The following is a 19,215-nucleotide window of genomic DNA, read 5'->3' as shown; positions in this document are numbered from 1 at the left end:
TCTGTGACTAATCACAGTCACTCACACACCGCGTGTGTGGTTAGGCGCTGGGAGGGGTGGGTAGTTGGCAACACTTAGATGACTAACTAAGCCATTTATTATTCTGTTTGCTTAGGTGACACACAGGAGGGTGGTTACCGCTGGGGTCCGCCAAAGCCCCAAAAGCTCCTTCCCTCTCAGTCTTAAGCGGTGAATGTACACACTTCGAGAAGCCTCACAATTAGCTGCATTCATCAGCTCACTGTTGTCCTTTCTCTGAGGAGCTGTATTTGAAAGGGAAAGGTGAGTGCCCACTCGTCCCCTGCTGCTTCCATAATGCCTGTTTTGTTCGCTGGGGATGAACTCCTTCAGGGAGCCGGGCTGCAGCCTGCTCCCCTGCGGCGTCTGATACACTGGGAGTAGTTATCTCCTTGTTATCGCTGCACCTCCGTCCTGGGAAGGGATCCTACCGCCCAAGAGAACGGCCCTCCCTCCTCCTTGCTATGTGGGGGCACATCTACCTGGTTTCTTCTATGCTGCTCTGGCTGCCCGTGTCTTCTTCCTGTGTGCATGGCCTGCCTGCATTTCTTTCTTCTTTTAATCTTTCTGGACCAAGGCTTTAAGAAAAGGCTTCTCCTGGCACCAAGAACATGCCCTTCCCTGTCCAGCGGTGCCAGCAAAAGGCAGAGGTGAAGCATCTTACGGTGCCCCCAGCTGTCCTGCGGCCAGTGGCTCGCTGCCAGCTGCGCTCCCCTGGCGACCAGGCTTTATTCTCTTATCATCAACAGATAAGCCTGAAGAGAAAGCTTCAGAAGATCTCGAGTCCTGCAGAAATCATTGCCAACCCTGCTCCGCTTACCAGCGAGGGGCAAGATGGATTGGACAGGCAGGAGCCTGAAGGCATATGGCATTTGTGCTGTGGGTGATGTGTCTGATGAGAGTTCTCAGCTGTTTGATTTCTTCCCACCAGCTCCTCTGGCAAAGGCCCATGTGCAGAACTCTGAGGACCTCTGATTCACTGGCAGGGCCTCGAAAGGGCCACCTCACCCAGTTTCTTGTCTTCTAAAATTTACCCTATTTTAAAAGACTCTCAAAGAAGGAATTTTATTTGGGTCTCATGGGTGCATTTTGGGGGCTGCGATCATGACATCATTTATGTCAAATTTAAATTCTTTAAGTTGAAGAAATTCTTGGGACATCCTTGAAGGCCGAGTCAGGCAATCGCGAAGAATCAGCCCAAAAGCAGAGCCACAAAGTCCTGTCGTGATGCACCCGACAGGAGGTATAATGACATGAATCCTGACAAGTGAATAAACATATATTTTTTTTAAATGGGGAAAACTATTGGGAAAACGTTCAGAAAGCCAATTTGTAAACATCTGAAGCAAACAGAAAACAGGGTCATCAACCGCTGAGCCCGGTAAACAAGAAAATCTGCCAGATTAATCTAATAATATTCTGCGGCGGGGGTCAGGCCTGGTGGTCGGGGAGGAAGCACCGGGCATCAGCTCTCCTGGCCTCTGCATAGCTTTGGATGCCCTCCACACAACACACCCTCCGTGGGAAAACGTGGGCAGACCTGGGTATTGGGGGCCAGTGGTCCTGGCAGCAGAGGCAACAACAAGAAGAAGATTGGGTCGTGCCAGCCAGAGGGGTGCCAGAGGGGCTCCCAGCAGAGCTCCCAGCGCCCACCAAGAAGCTGAAAGCATCTTCAGCAGTGACTTGGATAATGGGCTGAGACCTTGCTTCTCACCTGGGGGAAGAGGCGATGAGCCGGAGAAGAAGGATGTGGGACTTTCCCTTAGGCCAGTTAGCAGTGGGGGAGAGATGAGCAAGCTGACTGTGATGAATTGTAGGAGTGGCCAGAAGCGAGCAACTAAAATCAAGGAGGACAGGCCGGACTGCATCGAGCGTCTGCGCCTTGTCTCGGTTCAGATTCATAGGGTGTGGAGGGCGTTGCAGGATAGCTTAGGACAATGGCTAGGAAGACAGGCTTTGAAATCAGACACACCTAGCTCCAATTCTGCCGTCTCCATCGTGAGGTGCACCAGCGTGGGGAAGCACCTGACTTCTCAGCATCGGGGGCTTTTGTGGGGATTAGAAAAAGGGTGGCTGGCCAGGTGGATGAGCAGCTTTGTGCAGTGCAAAACCCACACAGACATGGGTGGCTGCCCTGCCTAGGTTATCCTGGGACTTCACTACTCTGGGCCTCAGACTCCTTATCAGTAAAATGAAGACCATAATAAATATCTGAAGTGATCAAATACTACCTATAATAATAAAAGGGTAATATGCTAATTAGACCAGACGTCTTCAGGACGTCATTCTGGATGACCTTCCTGACGAAGCTGGGGCTGGAGGGAAGCCAGCCTGGGTCCCAGGTGCCTGCAGGTGGCTGGAGGAGCGAAGCCCGGGTCCCGGGTGCCAGAGGGAAGCCGGTGCCGGCAGCAGCCAGGGGAAGGAAGGCCTACTCTTGCACTAATTTTCATGCGTCAGGCCTCTAGTAGCACATGTAAAAGGGGGGAGAGTGGATCACACCATCCCCTCTCCCCATGGACCCTGATGTTTCTGGGGTGTATATATATATATATATATATATATATATATATAGTGTCCCAAAAAATGTATGCATATTCTTTGAATAATTATAAAGGCAGTGTTTATTAAAATGTATTTCATCTTCAAAATTGAGCTATCAGCTATTAAAGTGTGTGTATACATTTTATTGGGACACCCTGTACATATCTGGGGTGCAAGTCATTGTCACCATCAGAAATTTCTGTCCTGTCAGCCCTGTTGGTCCCACCATTGGGGGAGTGTGGGCCAGGCAGCAGATGGGTGTGAGCAGGGGCCTCGCATTTCACCTGGAGTGGAGGCCATTCTGGGGGTGCAAAGAAGAGAAAACACAGAAGTAGGTAGCAAGCCTTTCCAGGCTTGATGTCTTTCTAGGAGCATTCACCCCAACTTCTCAATCCCACCTGCTGCTCAACCCCTGGCCTTCAGCCTCTTGCATACAAACAGGTTGTCTCCTGTAACCATGACGTATGCTAGGCCATGAGGGGCCTTGCTGGCTCTAAGCTGTCTTCTAGGGGAATAACTGTATGTGCTCCTGTCTAGGCAGCTTCTGATGTCTTGGGAGCAGGAGGTCCCAGCACTAGCCTCTGTAGAATATCTGGTACTTAAATGTTAATTGGGGCCTCCTAAGGCATGGAGCTCAGAAGATGGTCTCCACGTCTGTGGGGAGCCCTAGACGGTTTGGCTCAGTGGACTGAAGGGTCCCGGGTTCGATTCCAGTCAAGGGCATGTACCTTGGTTGCAGGCTCAATCCTCGGCCTGGTGGGGGCATGGGTGGGAGGCAACCAATCGATGTGTCTCTCTCACATGGATGTTTCTCTTTCTCTCTGTCTCTCCCCTTCCCTTCCTCTCTCTCTAAAAATCAATGGAAAAATATCCTCGGGTGAGGATTAACAAAAACAACAACAACAACAACAACCCCAAACCAAAAATCCCAAATCTGTGGGGAGATCTATGGGCACTATGTGTCCTGACATTCCTGCGAGTTGTGATGCCCCAAGACTGAGGTTAAAATCAGCCACAGAGAAGAGAGGAAGAGAAGAGGGAGGTAGAGTCCTGGCACAGGCTGTCGCTGGAGTGCACCTGGGACCAGCCAGCCTCCAGTGATGCGCCTTAGGCAGGTCGTCCAGCAAGAGGTAAGTCAACCCTAGACCAAACCAACTGTACCTGCTCAGTGCCTTTTCTTCCACATATGAGAACTAAAGCCTCATATTAAAAAGAATACCCAGTGAAATTCATAGCAGGGAACGGTATCAGGACCTTTGAACGGAGGATTTGAGACTCCGGAGGGAGCGCTGGTGCAGAGAGGGACAGAGCCCCAAGCTCCCTGGCCACCAGCACTGGCCAAGGAAGGACAGGGTAGGTTGGGCTTGGGAGAAGCAAACGGGAGCACTCCCCTCTGCAGCCACCAGAGGGCACTGGTTCCCGCTGCTGGAGCTGCAAGCTGCCCCTGCCTTTGGGCCTGTCCCTCACCTTCTAGAGCCAGCGCAGCCAAGACATTTATTGTCCCCCTCAAGCCCTGGAGCCAACACTGACCCAGGGGGAGAGAAGAGGACTCCTCACAGAGCATCCTCCATTCCCCCGCCGGCCGTGGGAGGCCGGGAGCCGGACCTGGGCTCAGGCCCTCGGTCTTTGCTCTCGCTGGGAATGAGCCAATGGCACAGCATCCCTGCTACCTGTCTTCACAGAGGAACAGGCCCAGGGAGCGTCTTCCCTCTCAAGTGGCCTGGGAGCCGGTGGCGGGGGGGGGTGTCACTCTGCTCTTCCCTGCTCTGTATTGGAATCGGACTGGGCAGGTAGCCCTGCCCCCAAATCACCTTCACCCAGAACCCTAAGCATCCTATTCAAACCTTCAAAAGTGTAGTCTTCACACGGACCCACAGCAAACTCAGGACATTTTTTATTCCAAATTAAATGCACTTTGTATTTTTTAAAAACTCCAGTTAGAGACCTTGGCCCCTCTGGCATTCCCTCACTCAAGCCTACCTGCTAAGAGGTCCCTGTTTGCACTACCAGGCCAGGCCTGTGGTCATGTCATCGCCGGCCTGAGCCCTGACGAGGATCCTCACCACCAGTCTTTCTGTCTCGCCTCCCTGTGCTCGAATCCGCCTCCACCGAGCCACCCATGCACACCCGACCCCCTACTGGCTGTTTAAAGGGCTCTGTGGGCTCCAGAGTACGGACTTCAACCTCACAGCCTGGTCCTCCCACAGCTCCGCCTGGCTCTGGGCCTTTGCACAGGCTGACACTTCCTTCTGCTCCTGTGCCCCCTCCCCTCTCTGGATGAACCTCACTCCCCGCTCTGCCCAGGTCCGATGAGACACCATCTTCTCTCAGTGCTGGCTATCCCTTCCTGGTGAATCTGCCGCACTTGCCGTGCCCAAGGGCCAGGTTTCAGCTCGATGTTGGTGTGGCCTGGCCTTGAGCTAGCTACCTGAGGACAGGAACCAGGACCACGTGCATGCATCGCCCAGAAGTTCTCCCGGTGATGTATACAGTATTTGGCACTTAGGAAGGGCTTTAAATGTTTGATGAATAAATTAATCTTCTCAGTGAAGATTAATAAAATAAAACACATACAATAAAAACCAAACGAGCTCTCCACCAGAACAAATGCTTTCGGTAAGGCGCAGTCTGCAGCTGTCTCTCTTCCTGGTAGGGGAGCCAGAGTGATGACAAAAGGGAGGGTGGAGGGCTGACACCCCCTTTACTCCTCTCATTCTCCCTCGACACTGACGCCCTGCACCCCTGCCACGCGGCACACAGCAGGCTACGCAGTCACACGCAAGATGGTGTTTCATCCTCGCCCCCACGGACAGAGGAGGAACCTGAGGCTTAGAAAGTTTGCCCCAGGGCATTCACTCAGCAAAGTGAAGGGCAGAGACGGGGTTTGACTTCAGGCAGCTCTCTGGGAGTCTCTTGAGCACAGCATGGAAGTGAGAAGACCAGGGGTGGCGTCCCAGCTCTGCCACTGGCCAGTCACTTCATCAGTCTGGGCCTCCATTCCTCTAGAACAGGGGTCCTCAAACTTTTTAAACAGGGGGCCAGTTCACTGTCCCTCAGACCGTTGGAGGGCCGGACTATAGTAAAAAAAAAAACTATGAACAAATTCCTATGCACACTGCACATATCTTATTTTGAAGTAAAAAAACAAAACGGGAACATATACAATATTTGTATTTGCATGTGGCCCGAGGGCCGTAGTTTGAGGACCCCTGCTATAGAGGGGCTGGGGCTCTGAAGGCATCGAAAGCTGCCACAGTGCCATGCAGATATGAAGGACCTCTGGCTCACACTCTCGCGCCGTCATGCCATCCCCCCTCCCCAGCTCTCCTGGCCTGCATTTAGATGCTAGTCCCTGTTTCTGAACACTTCTGTGACTTGGCAAGGTCAGCTGAGTTTATACCCAAGGAGCTGTCCATTGTCCTTACCTTGACCGTTTGAAAACCCAGTCAGCGTGTAGCACTTAAACGTTTAAGTTCCTAATGCTTTCCTGTCCTGGGAGGGATAGCATTCCCCGAGATGCCTGAATACGCTGGCCTGTCTACACCCTGTCCTCTTACCCACCTGCCCTTTCTCCGCCTCCCCTCTGGGGCTCATCACAGTAACCTGCACCTGCTTCCCTCTGTCCCCCCACCTTCCCGCCCTCATCCACTGCCCCACTCCTTCTCCCTGACACCCACACCTGCACCACTAGAGGCAAAAACTGGCCTCAGCTTGTCCCCCCTCATCTCGAAGTGGGGATCCAGGAGGGACCTCTGTGGATGCCACACCAACTCCTCAATCCCCTTCTCATGAGGGTTTTCCTCATGTGGCCAAGTGCATCCTGGGACGTGGGCACCAACACCATGCAGGGGCCATGGTATGGGGGTGCACTGTACTTGCCTCCTCTTTCATTTAAAAGAAAATACCTTTCCCTTCTTGCCAAAGTACAGTGAGCTTTTCCTTCTTATCATCCGGGACCATAGCTCTCCCTTCCTAACTCCAGTCACTGTAGTAGGAAAAAAGTACTTCCACAGTGGGAGCTGGCACTCTGGTTTCCCCTCAACCAAAAGAAATTTATTTCTAGCTGTGGCTCCTTTAGCATCAGAAAAAATGTCTGTGAGGAGGGGAAGGAGCAGTTTTACTTCACAGCCCTGTTCATTCATTCACTCATCATACATTCATTTATGAAATATTTGCTGGGTGCCAGATTCTGGGCTGAAACATGGGGATGCCAAGGAGCTCAAGGTCCAGCTGGGAGCAGGGGAGGATAAAGGTGCAAATAATGCAATATACGATGGTAGTTCTTATACTGGTGTCTTAGAGGAAGGAGCATCTCAGTCTGTGCAAGAAGTCCAGGAAGGCTTCCTGGAGGAAGTGGTGCTCCTACAGAGACTTAAAAACATGTGTAAGGACAGGCAGGGAGGCTGCTTCTGGGGAGGGAAGCAGCAGGTGCCAACACATGGAAGACATGTTTGAGGAGCTACAAATAGATGAGGACATCTGGAATATAAAACGAAGGGGTTAAAACACTGGCAGCAGCAGTTGGACAAGTGGGAAATGCCAGATCATATATCCACCTCCAAAGAGGTTAAACTTCTACTCTGTAGGCAAACAAGTGAGGGCCACTGAACATTATGAGCGGGGTGGGGGCAACCAGCACTCAGGCTGGGTACAAAGGGCAGACTGGAGTAAGGGCGGGGCAAGGGGACCAGAGAGAGGCCACTGCAAGAATCCTGCTGAGGAATCGGGGTGGTCAGAGGGATGAGGCCACCAGAAGGGCCCACAGCTCTTGGGGTCTGTAGCATTTCCCAGCCTGAGAGAAGCCCTGAGGGGACTCCTCTGGGCCATCAATACGGGCTCTTGTCCCCAGTTCATGCCAACATCAGGCAAGAAGCGATAAGCCAGCCCCATTTCTCCCAAGGCGCCCGGCCAGGGCTGCTCAGCTATCATTTTCTCCCCATAAAGCGCTGGGAAGGCGTCCAGAGCCCTTCTCCTGCCTGAGCCCCCCCCACTCGAGCCCCCCACGCCTCCCAGTGGAAGCGTCCAGAGGAGGAGACAGCCTCCTCCCACCACGCTGTCGGCACACGGGAGGCCGGGCGCCTGCTGGTTTTTCTCTTGCTTTGGCTCATTTTCCTTCTGGAGCAGCAGGCCCATCTCCTGCATTTTTAATAGCTGAGCCTATTTAGCATGCAGCACACGTGTGTGGGTTGATAAGGCCCAAGGAGAAGGCAACAAGCCATGCCGGGGAAGAAAACCTCCTCCCTGCTCCCGCCCACATCAGCGGATTTGTGTTCCCCCAGCAGCTCAGCAGGCTCGCTGGACCAGGGGCGCTGCAGCGACAGCAGGTGCGAAAGTCAGGCTGGCCCATTCGGGCCCCAATACAAGGGGCCAGCCCCCTGGCCCAAGAGGGACTCATCAGTGACGTCTGAAATGCCCATCGTAGCTCAAAAGAGCTGAAGAGTCCTAATTCCCTCTTGACGTCCACTGGGGATGGTCTCTACCTTTCCCAGGAGGACAGAGGAGGGGCTCTGGGATCCGGGGTGCAGGGCCAGCAGGGAGTGCTGCCGGCAGACCTGCAGGGGACATATCCAGGGGCACGCCTCTCTGTTTCCCCGCTTCTGCTAATGCAGAGCTATTTTTAATCTCCTCAGACTTGAAGGGAGAAACAACAAATCCACAGGCCATCTGAGTCTGTGTGAGGGGCCAGGGGGTCTGCCTGGATTCAGCACTGCTGTTTATCACTGCACACGTGCATCTGAGCTCCCCGAGAAAGGGCGCCCCGGACCTGCTGTTAACTTCAGTCTGAAGGCCAAGTGTGGCTGCTGTGTTCCTGGCCCCCAGGGCCAATGCAGACTGAGCTCCTTTGGAGCAGGGGAACGGAACGTCAGCCGGGGAGACTGCACGGCCCGATCGGGTCCCCGGGGTCAGTGCCACCGCACACCCAGCTGCAGGCTAACGTGAGAAAGAAGCGAGAGTTCCTTCCACGATGGAACTTATGAGCTCCTGTCTGGAGGCAAATTAAAGAGATGGAGGAGCCACCTTCATGTACCCGGGAGGCAGGGAACAGAGACCCACCCAGGGTCCCCTGGCCTAGGTGTCCAGATCTGTGCTGGACAGGGAACTCAATCTTAAAATTTATTTCATTTTAATTCATTAACATGTAAAAATAGGTACTGTTGATTCAGTTGTTAGAGAATGTTTAAGTATGTTTGGAACAGCGTGGGTATGCAAATCTGTTTTATAATTGTGAATTTTTAATAAAGTTTAAATATGGGTCAAATATTTCTGATGAAAATTTAGATGTCCAAATGGAGATATGCTGTAAGTGTAAAACACAGGATTTTGTAGACATAAAAGAAAGAACGTAAATGATATCAATGATTGTATGTTGACATGATAATATTGTAGGTATGTGAGGTTAAAGAAAATACATTATTAAAAACAAATTTTGCCTTTTCCCCTACTTTTTTAATGTGGCTACTAGAAAATTTAAAATGACACGTGTGGCACACATCATATGGCCATTGGCTAGTGCCAGTCCAAACAATTGCAGATAAAGAGTTAACAGCCTTCAGGAATGGAAATCTTACAACCCATTTCATTCAATTCAACAAATATTTCCTGACAAGGGGACTGGCTGTGTTTGCTGAGTGTGACCTACTGTGCAGGAGGCCCTGCAGTTACTGCTGAGCAGAAGGAATACAGGAAGCCTAACCTGTGGCATCACACACAGAGTCTCAGGTAAGGTAAAAATGAAGTCCACACCAGCATATCAGGTGGCTGCCAAGGAGGAAGGAATGAGAGAGGGCTTCGAGGAAAGGCGGCTGGTGGGACAGGCAGTGCGGAACAGTGAGGACTTGGTCCAGGAAAGAAGGGGCAGGATGCTGTGGAAAGAACCTGGCTTCCCCAGGGAACCGACCTTGGTTCCTGCTCTTTTCAAGCCTCGTACCTTCCTGGGAGGCCCCATCTGTACCCATGGCTTCAATGCCCCTGGTTGTCTACATTGACAACTTCCAAATTTCCAATCCCAACACATAGCTCTCTCTTGACCTCTGGACCCATACATTCAATGCCCACCAACATCTCTAGATACGTGTTTCTCAGATACTTCAAACTCCATTGACTCCTCAGATGAACTCATTCTCTCCTCCCCACCCTAAACTCTGGACCTTTCTGTCCTTTTCTTGAGCAAGTGACAAGACCAGGCACTTCTTTGTCCAAGTCAAGACCCTAGACATCATCCTCAACTCCTCCCTTGTATTGCAAGCCCTATATACAACCAGCTCAAAGCCCTGTGTTGTTTTCTGCCTTAATATTTCTCCCATCTTGCCCCTTCTGCAGATGCCCACTACCACTGCCTGGGTCCATGCTGTCGTTACGTCTCACCTGGATTACACAAAAGCATCCTCACTTGCTGCTTTCTGAGTGGCCCCTCCAGCCATCCCTTATCCTGTGGTCAGGGTGATCTCAGTACAATTGAAAACTGCTCCTTTAAGAGCTCTATGCAGTTTCAGGGGACGTCCAAATTCCTGAACTTAGTACATATAGTAGAACTTGATAATCTACCCAACCCACCTACCCAGTTCATCTGTCTCCCCCGCCACATGCAAATACTTCTGCCCATTCTGTTACCTTTGCCTGGGATACCCTTCCCACTTTCTTAAAAAAAAATTTTTTTTTAAATGATGGTAAAAAATTATATAACCTGCCTGGTCGGTGTGGCTCAGTGGTTAAACCAGAAAGTCATGGTTCTATTCTGGGCACATGTCTGGGTTGTGGGCTCGATCCCCAGTAGAGGGTGTGCGGGAGGCAGCCAATCAATGATTCTCTCTCATCATTGATGTTTCTATCTCTCCCTCTCCCTTCCTCTCTGAAATCAATAAAACAGACAAACAAACAAAAAAATAAATCCTAACAGTTACCATTGTAATCTGGTTTTCTTTGTCTAGCTCATTTCTACTTATCCTTAAATTCATCTCTGTGCAACCTCTTCTAAACCTTTTCTGAGTCCTCAGCCTGGGTTATGTGCCCTTCTTCTGTGCTCCCAGTATCTTAGCTCTTATCACATAGTTCTCTGTGTTAGCGAATGTCTCTTTTTACAGGCTCCCTAAGACGGTGTCTGTCTTATTTAACTCTGCATCCCCAGAGCTGCAGTGTGCAGTTGTGCAGGTCCTGCACTGCACTAGGCGGCCTGGTTGAGGAAGTAAAGTAGGGGATGAAGACCGCTGGCCAATCGTGTACCCTGGTCCTGGACTGTATCCAGGCCTTTTTCTAATGGGCACAAAGGTTCCATAGGTGACATCAGTGGGACCAATACATCCCCACTGCTTGTTATAGAGTTGACATGTAGTATCTATATATATAAAAGCCCAGTGACTGAACAGCGGAACGACCAGATCGACCAGTCGCTATGATGCGCACCGACCACCAGGGGGGCAGACGCTCAACGCAGGAGCTGCCCCCTGGTGGTCAATGCGCTCCTACAGCGGGTGGATCCCCACAGGCCACGCGCCCCACCAGTGCACAAATTCGTGCACTGGGCCTCTAGTTATAGTAGATGCTCATTAAATGGTTGAGCAAAGACAGATGGATATTCTAGGCAAAGGTACCAGGCGAAGACATGGTAGAGAAGCTGGAGTAATAGGATGCTATTGCATGATCAGGATTGGATTAGGGGGTTTAGAGGCAGTTTGTAGAGGGTCCCTTATGTTGGGCCAAGGGGCTAAACCAGGGGTGGGCAAACTTTTTGACTCGAGGGCCACAATGGGTTCTTAAACTGGACGGGAGGGCCGGAACAAAAGCATGGATGGAGTGTTTGTGTGAACTAATATAAATTCAAAGTAAACATCATTACATAAAAGGGTACGGTCTTTTTTTTTTTAGTTTTATTCATTTCAAACGGGCCGGATCCGGCCCGCGGGCCGTAGTTTGCCCACGGCTGGGCTAAACTCTTAATTCAGTAGGAACCTTTGAGAATTTTTGAGATAACATTGTGATGCAGAATCACAAAATTTTTAGGCTTGAAAATAAATGAGACTCGGAAAAGTTAAGTAATTTGTTCAAGGTCACACAGGAGGATAGTGACTGAACTGGGACTTGAAGTGGTGCCTTTTGTTTTCTAAGATCTACATCGGCTTTATTAAGTGATTCATTCACCAGGCAGCATCCCGTCTAGCAACTAGAAGGGTGCTCCTTTGAACTGGCTTTTCTTGCTCCTAGCTCAGCGCCCATTCCTCCACACTGTCTCCGGGGAGGCCTCTCTGAACTGATGCGGAGCCTGGGAAATCTCTAAGGCAGATCTTTCCAGCTTTCCCAACACATGTCCCTGGCGATGGTGGGTAGGGGGATGGCAGCCTGACTGATGGGAGGTGAGACCCCTGTAATCAACACTCTGCCTTTTTCATGGTGCAACCCTGGGTCTGTCTGCAGAATATCTACCTACTTCAATAGGTAAATTGCCATTAGCTTTCTGTTCTTTACACAGGCAAGGGCTCAAGGTTTTGGAGCCTTTTTCTTATAAGAGCTATTTCCCTCCTTGTACAGTGGGGCCTTGACTTACGAGTTTAATTCATTCCGAGACCAAGCTTGTTAAGGAGCTCGTTAACTCAAATTACTCTATCAACTCAATGCAAAAATCTCAAAAAACTCGTTAGTCGGGACACTCGTAAGTCAAGGCCCCACTGTACTTCTTTTGGTTGCTTTTCTTTGGGCCTTGGCTAGTTTTTGCCAATTCTTTCAAAAGCACCTTCTGCCTCTAGTGGAAGGGGCCTTGCCCACAGCAGGTCTTACTGAGTACGTGTTAAGTCGGTGGAATCAAATGTGGAGACGGATCTAATCCCAGGGGTCTTCCCAAAGCTCTGCCTCCTGGAAGGATTTCTGGTGCCGAGTCTCACCTCCCTGGGACCACGTTTACCTTTTATCGTTTCTTGTGTTCATTTTATGATCTTCTGTGACCCCAGAGTCTCCTCCCGGCTTATTTCCCCTGAGCCCCTTGCCTCGCTTCCCTCATTTGGGTTCTCTGTAGCTCACTTCTGGACTCCGAATTAACTGATGTTATCCTTTTCCATTTTCAAATTCAGTCTGAGTGAGAGCCATTCTCTACTTTTTCAGAGATATTTGAGTTCTCGACCTCTATTCCGCTTATAGGAGCGCTGTCCTTTATCACACGTGATACCAACGATGACGATAACGTTATCATCAAATATTTAGCAAGTGTGTACTCTGCTCCAGACAATGCACTTGCTGCTTTTGTAAGAGGTAGTTCACTTAACCCTCACAACAATCCTATGGGATAGAGCTATTCCTAGCCCATTTTACAGATGAGTAAAACTGAGGCCCACCAAGATCAAGCAACTTGCCCAAAGTCACCCAGCTGAGATTTGTACACAGGCAGCAATTCTGGAGTTTGTACATCAGGACACCTGATGTTGCCCCAACAAACAATCTTCAGGTGCTTTCTGAGGTCACTGATAAGAGGGAGACTCACTCCCAGAGGCCCAGAGACACCACCACTGTCACTTGCAGGCTGGTTCTTCCCTAACCAGCTACATCCTCCTATAGCAGCGGTTCTCAACCTGTGGGTCATGACCCCTTTGGCGGTCGAACGACCCTTTCACAGGGGTCGCCTAAGACCATCCTGCATATCAGATATTTACATGACGATTCATAACAGTAGCAACATTACAGTTATGAAGTAGCAACGAAAATAATTTCATGGTTGGGTCACAACATGAGGAACTGTATTTAAAGGGCCAGAAGGTTGGGAACCGCTGTCCTATAGGATTGACCTCAGATCCTAGCGATCAGAAGAGAGCAAAGCTTGTCCACGAGGCCCACCGGCAGGACGGGTAACTCCCCTCCCTGACAGCTGTGGCTAAACACTCTACCACGAGGCTCTACTTGATCTAGCATAATTAGCTCTTTACAAAGTCATCATAATCTCCGGCATGCAACGACAAACCAACTGACGGATGATTTTAGTCCACAGCTTTCCTAGGTATGAACTTAAGTGTAATTAACTATCACTAATTAACAGAACACTTTTTCTCTTTAAATATATAAATCAGACAGACTCCACAATTATCCCTTGTCTGTCTTCATGAGGCTCTGTAAAAAGCCAGTCCTTAAGAGTTCCAATTTGGGTCCCTCAGCATTTGAAGATACAGGCATACCTTGTTTTATTGTGCTTCACTTTCCTGTACTTCACAGATGTTGCATTAAAAAAATAGTTTTATTGATTTTAGAGAGAGAGAAGGGGGAGGGAGAGAGAGAGAGAGAGAGAAATATCGATGTGAGAAACAACAATCAGTTGCCTCCTGCAAGTACCCTGACCAGGGATCGAACCCGCAACCTGGGCTTATGCCCTGACTGGGAATTGAACTGGCAACTTTTGCGTGCACGGGATGACGCTCAACCAACCGAGTCACACTGGCCAGGGCAGATATTGTAATTTTTTTTACAAATTGAAGACAAGATCCTCTACCAGCAAAAATATTATAACCCAATTTGCTGGGATACTCGCTTTATTGCGGCGGCCTGCAACCAGCATTATCTCAGAGGTATGCCTGTACTCATCTGCTTCCTGTCCTCGTTTTCACTCTGGTTTCCTATCTGTCCTTTCCACAGGTAACTTTTATGACTTTCTGATAAAGGCTGAGATAAAACAGTGAATTAAAAGTCTCTGATTTTCCAGTCACCTGCAAGCAGCTCTGTCCCACCCCATCACAGGGGTGACATTCTCTTTGGATTTGCTCTCTTCCTCCCGCGGTCAGTCCCCATCGCGGTCAGTCCCCATCGTCTGCCTCTGCTGGCAGCTATTCCGAGGAGCAGAACCCAGCTGTGCCCAGCAGGGAGGCTCTCTGGAGGGTCTGCCTCCCAGAGGAGGGAGGGGCACAGGACCAGGCCTGGCTCCCCGCTGGGCAGACTGGCTGTGCCTTTGATTGTTTACACCAATGCTTCTCTTCACTGGGGCAGAAAATTGAGAGGTGACCGAATCACAGAGGAATATTTCCGTTACCCTTTCCTTAGACACAACTTGGCTCAGCTCTTAGGCATGTGACACTTTAAGGTCCCGTGTTCCCTCCCATGTTTCGGTTTCTCAGCCCATCATTTGGGTTTTCTGTCCCTTCCTCCTTAGACATGACGCCCAGGAACAAAGCCAGAGGGTAAACACTGTTTTCCCGTGGTGACGGGGACACTCACCATGGTTTGTCCCTTGATCCTTTCGCAGAAAAGACTGTGTGCTGTTTGCTGCTGGAGGTAAGTAGATTGTCTTTGGGCGTTTTGAATGGCTTTGAGGTGCTGCTGGCAGAGTTATGGCCGCTGAGACAGGCTTTTGTCTTCACCTGTACTAGTGATGTCCTGGAGTTGGAGGGTGGAGACGCTGGAGAGGGAGAAGGTCTGCACATTGAACCGTGTCTTCTCTCTACAGAGGGAGACAGAATGGAGCTCAGCACACCCTCGGCAGCAGGTGAGTCTCACACACTCATGCCTCGCTCATACAGCAGGCAGACAGGAAGTGCTTATCCCACAACGTCCGCATCCCTGAAGCCTCAGTTCTGACCACGGTCTGTTTTTTGTTTGTTTGTTTGTTTTTTTTCCTGAATGAGCAGTTGCCTTACTCAATTCCTTTATTATAACTTTTAAAATGATATTTCCACAAATACCAGTGGAGACTCCGATCAGTAACTTAAAATGAAAATCCACATATTAAAACATACTTCCTTTGCCTACTGACTACGGTTTCTCATGACATCTGCTCCTCTCCCACCAACTAGCAGTGATGGCTTTCTGAATCGCGGTATTAAACGGCACGCTGATAAGCTAAACCAGGATTTTCATGGGAGGCATTTACCAGGCCTTCCTTCTGCAAAACAGCTTCGACAGGACTATCAGAGGGGACACCAGGTGTTACCCGAACACAGTGGGATAGCCGAATAGCCAACGTGACCCCCAGGCAGCTACCCAGAAGTGACAAGGTCCCTCAGAGCAGTGGGCAGGGTAGGACTCTCAAGAGAATAAACAGGGAGTTCTTCAACGCGACTAGCAGCAGGGTCACTACGGTCAGAAGGCCCAGCAAGGGCTGAATGAAAGGGTCTTCGAGAACCAGGAGTGGCACAGCTTCTGCCCACAAGCCAGCTGTGGCCTCTCCAGGGCTCACTGAGGTTTGGGGTTGCAGCTGCTAAGCCAGGATATGCAGGAGGACATCGACCCGTGAGGCAGAATCTACAGATGTGGGGCCTGGACGTGGGAGGGCAGGCACAGCTTCCTGAGGTTCAACAGAAAATACCAGAGCTCTGGGCAGATGTGCCTCACTTGTTCACACCCAGTCAGCCCCGTGGTCTCGATGCAATAGGTAGGATGAGGACACTTGACCGGGACAGCAGGTGCATGAAGCAAGGTTCTAGTGTCCACCCACTGTGTACTTAGCTGTTACAGGGTAACAACAGATTTGAGCAAAGTTAAGGACCCTCTCCCAAGAAAAATGCACATTTATAGATGCCCCGAAACTTTGTACACGATTACAGGAAGGAATCCGGGATGGTCCAAAACACAAAGGCTCTGAAATCCTAAGTCCCCTCTGGCTCTCTTGTGCCTCTCCAGGGCCTCACATCCAGTGAGTGCCTAATTAATACGTGTTCAATAAATAAAGGAAATGATGACAAATGTCCGGTGGGAAGAACTAGAGATCCATAATCTGGAAAGCTGGGTTGAACGTGACGCGAACGAGGTGGGAGGCACGGATGGCAGACCACCTTCTCCCTCCAGCTCTAAGCTGAGCCTCAGGCTTTTCTCACCAAGGAGACACTGCTGGCTGCGATTCCAGGCACCTGGCCCAGGAGAAGGAAGCCAGACAACCTTGGCTCTCTGAAATGGGACTCTGGAGTTCCTCTGTGCTCCCTGTACCAGCGCCTATCAGGCCCTCTCAGAGCGGACCACCTCTAGTCCTCCCCCACAGTGGGAATTGTGGGGGAAAGTGGATGGATGAGGATCCTCTGACTGCTGGGTGTTTTTGCCTGACCAGCGCTCAGACGTTGCCTACACTGAATAACTTCCCAGGTAACGCTTCTTCACCAAATCAGAGCAGACTGTGCAGACACACTCGGTTTCCAGAGCCAGCCTGTGGAAGGTTTTGGAAACCAAGAGCCAGTTCCAGGGCCTCTGTTTTGATGTATTAGAAAGAACCCTCGGTTGGGAGCCAGGAGATCTAGGCTCCAGCTCCAAACATGCCACACTAGTAAGCTTATGGCCTGGAGTTCACCACTTCAACGCCCTCAGTTTCCCTGTCTTTATCTGTAAGTGAAGTGGGGCCCTAGATGGCTTCTAAGGCCTCTTTCCACGTCATTATCATAAACACAAGGCATACTTACACCTGCTCCTTCTCTTCTCATCCCTCATGATCCCTGAATGTTACAGCAATAATCACAGCTGAAGTACTGAGATATTTCACTCAGGCAGGCTCTTCCTCGGAGGAATTCATCCTTCGTGAAATTGCACCGGCCTTTACAACCCCTGTGAGACAGGCAGGAGGCAGCCAGGCATCTCACCCTCCTCGCGCCTGACTGGCCAGAGAAGACCCAGAGAGGAGAGGTGACTCGCCAAGGTCAGGGCCAATGGCTACCCAAGGAATGGGGCCGAGCTACTCCTCAAGAAGGCGGGGAATGGGGTGGGCTGGGACCAAGATTTGGAGCCAGGAAATTGGGAACTCTAGGAATTAGAATTACGGGAGGTTAAAACCGGGTCCTAAAAGTCTGTTCATCCCACCTCCTTGCCGACTGATGAGGTGATCGTTAGAGAGGTTCTCTATTACCCGCTTAGGGCAAAACCAGTCGGAGGGAATGCTGAGCCTAGAACCAGGTCCTCTTCTCCCTTAAACCCACAGTTCCTTCTCCCCTTCAGAAATGTTTTGCTTAGCCATTTCTTTTTTGGCAGAGGTTTCCAACACTAAAATAAGACGTTGCTTTTTAACCACTACTGCTTTGGCTTTTTCTGCAGTCTTCCTTCGCTCATTTGCTATCAACTTGCTGAAGCTGGTTAGAGGGGGTGTGGGGAGACAAGTCTTGATAACAAAGAGAAATTTTATTTAGCTAAACTAACAGTTAAGTAACATCAGCACCAAAATAATTTTTAATTAAAAATAATAATACATGCCCTAACTGGTTTGGCTCAGTGGCTAGAGCGTCGGCCTGAAGACTGAAGGGTCCCGGGTTCGATTCCGGTCAAGGGCATGTACCTTGGTTGCGGGCACATCCCCAGTGGGAGGTGTGCAGGAAGCAGCTGATCAATGTTTCTCTCTCATTGATGTTTCTGACTCTCTATCCCTCTCCCTTCCTCTCTGTAAAAAATAAAATAAAATATATTTAAAAAAAAATAATAATACAAATAAACAAAGTTAAGTCACAAGGAAGGGGGTCACTAAGGACAAAATGAACGGGCCAGACCAGTAATCCCAAAATCACGTGCACAGAGGATTCTGGTTAGCAGTTCTGCCGACCTGTTCTGCCACTAACCTCACAAAACATTAAGTCAGCGGATGAGCTATCTTCTTGGTTTGGTATTTTAGTTCCGCAAATGACCAGCTGAAAGAACAAGTTACAGGTGAGAGAATAGTCATCAAAATTTGAAGCTAGTCCTTTACCCTCAATTTGTGTGTGTGTTTGTATTCCAATGAACAGATTAAAAAAAGTTATTTTCTACATATAAACTGTTCCATGGTGTTTGGACTGAATTCAATCTACCACTGTTTCAAGCCCTCTCACTGGGGCCTGCGAGGGAGGCCGTGGGGACCATGGTCCGAGCGAGCAGCTTCCCTTGGGAGCTGGCTCCCACACTTCACTCAGTTAAGCTTTGAACATGGCAACAAGGGTCTGGCTCAAGCAGAGTGGGGAGAGCTTTTCAGAAAGATCCATTCCTACTCAATCTGTGTTTCCCTGGTCGGTAAGGACCCGTCCATAGATTACTCACAAGGTTTTGTATTTGGCAGAGAGGCCGGTGGGCCGGTGATAGCAGGAGACAATTAGTTTCTTGTAAAAAGATATTGCGGTGCAGGTAGAATGTCTCTGAGTAAAGGGTCCAGTTTTATTTTACAATCATTCTGATACAAGCCTTCATCTTCTTTGGGCTTACTCATCCCCCCCCCCCTCCCTGTTTTGGCCAAAGGAATGCCTTAGGTAGGCCTTTATAATTATTTAAATTCCATTTGCCCTTCCCAGAAAGATTTTATAGAACATGGTGCTTTTTATTCACTGTTAAAATCTCTTCTAGACTGAAGCAATTTTAGAGAAAAAGAGCCCGTCCCTTCACATTTTCTCAATCTTTGTTAATGTACACAGATGAGATGTGTTAACAAGACTGTAATCAATGGATATTTTGGATTATTCTTTTTCAATTGACATTATTCCATTGATACATTTCTAACTCCCATACACCGGTCATTTGAAATGGTTAGGTAATCTTCAATCATTGACATGCTCTTAATTACTTAGTCACTCTCTTACTATCTACTTACTGTCTAGCTTTAAAAAAAAACCCCAATTTATTTCAGAAGTGATTTAGGATATTTTCTTTGAGGTACAGGGAACGTTTGCTAGTTTATTGCAACACATTTCTTTCCAGACTGTGTGACAGAAAGATCAAACCAATTTATTGTGTGAATGTTGAATATGAGTACCATTCACC

At 49.6% G+C, this 19,215-nt stretch overlaps 1 protein-coding gene across 10 annotated transcripts in view; it reads right to left on the bottom strand.

Moving 5' to 3' along the window:
* Positions 1 to 19,215, bottom strand: part of ATXN7L1 (ataxin 7 like 1) — a 225,868-nt gene that overhangs the window by 37,462 nt on the left and 169,191 nt on the right. For 5 of the 10 annotated variants that reach the window (XM_014452815.2, XM_023751086.1, XM_023751088.1 and 2 more), the window contains 2 exons: positions 14,740 to 14,962; positions 13,710 to 13,733 (listed from right to left, as the gene is read on the bottom strand). In XM_014452815.2, coding sequence (XP_014308301.1) covers positions 13,710 to 13,733; positions 14,740 to 14,962 — 247 coding nt within the window. Of the gene's footprint in view, positions 1 to 13,709; positions 13,739 to 14,739; positions 14,963 to 16,907; positions 17,088 to 19,215 lie in introns of those variants that run through there. The other 5 variants (XM_006085388.3, XM_006085390.3, XM_006085397.3 and 2 more) reach the window with 3 other exon arrangements.

This window comes from Myotis lucifugus, unplaced genomic scaffold (assembly GCF_000147115.1).
Source record: "Myotis lucifugus unplaced genomic scaffold, Myoluc2.0 scaffold_18, whole genome shotgun sequence".
Classification (NCBI taxonomy): Eukaryota; Metazoa; Chordata; class Mammalia; order Chiroptera; family Vespertilionidae; genus Myotis; species Myotis lucifugus.
Note: the sequence above shows the minus strand (reverse complement) of the source record. Positions and strands in the feature narration are given on the sequence as shown.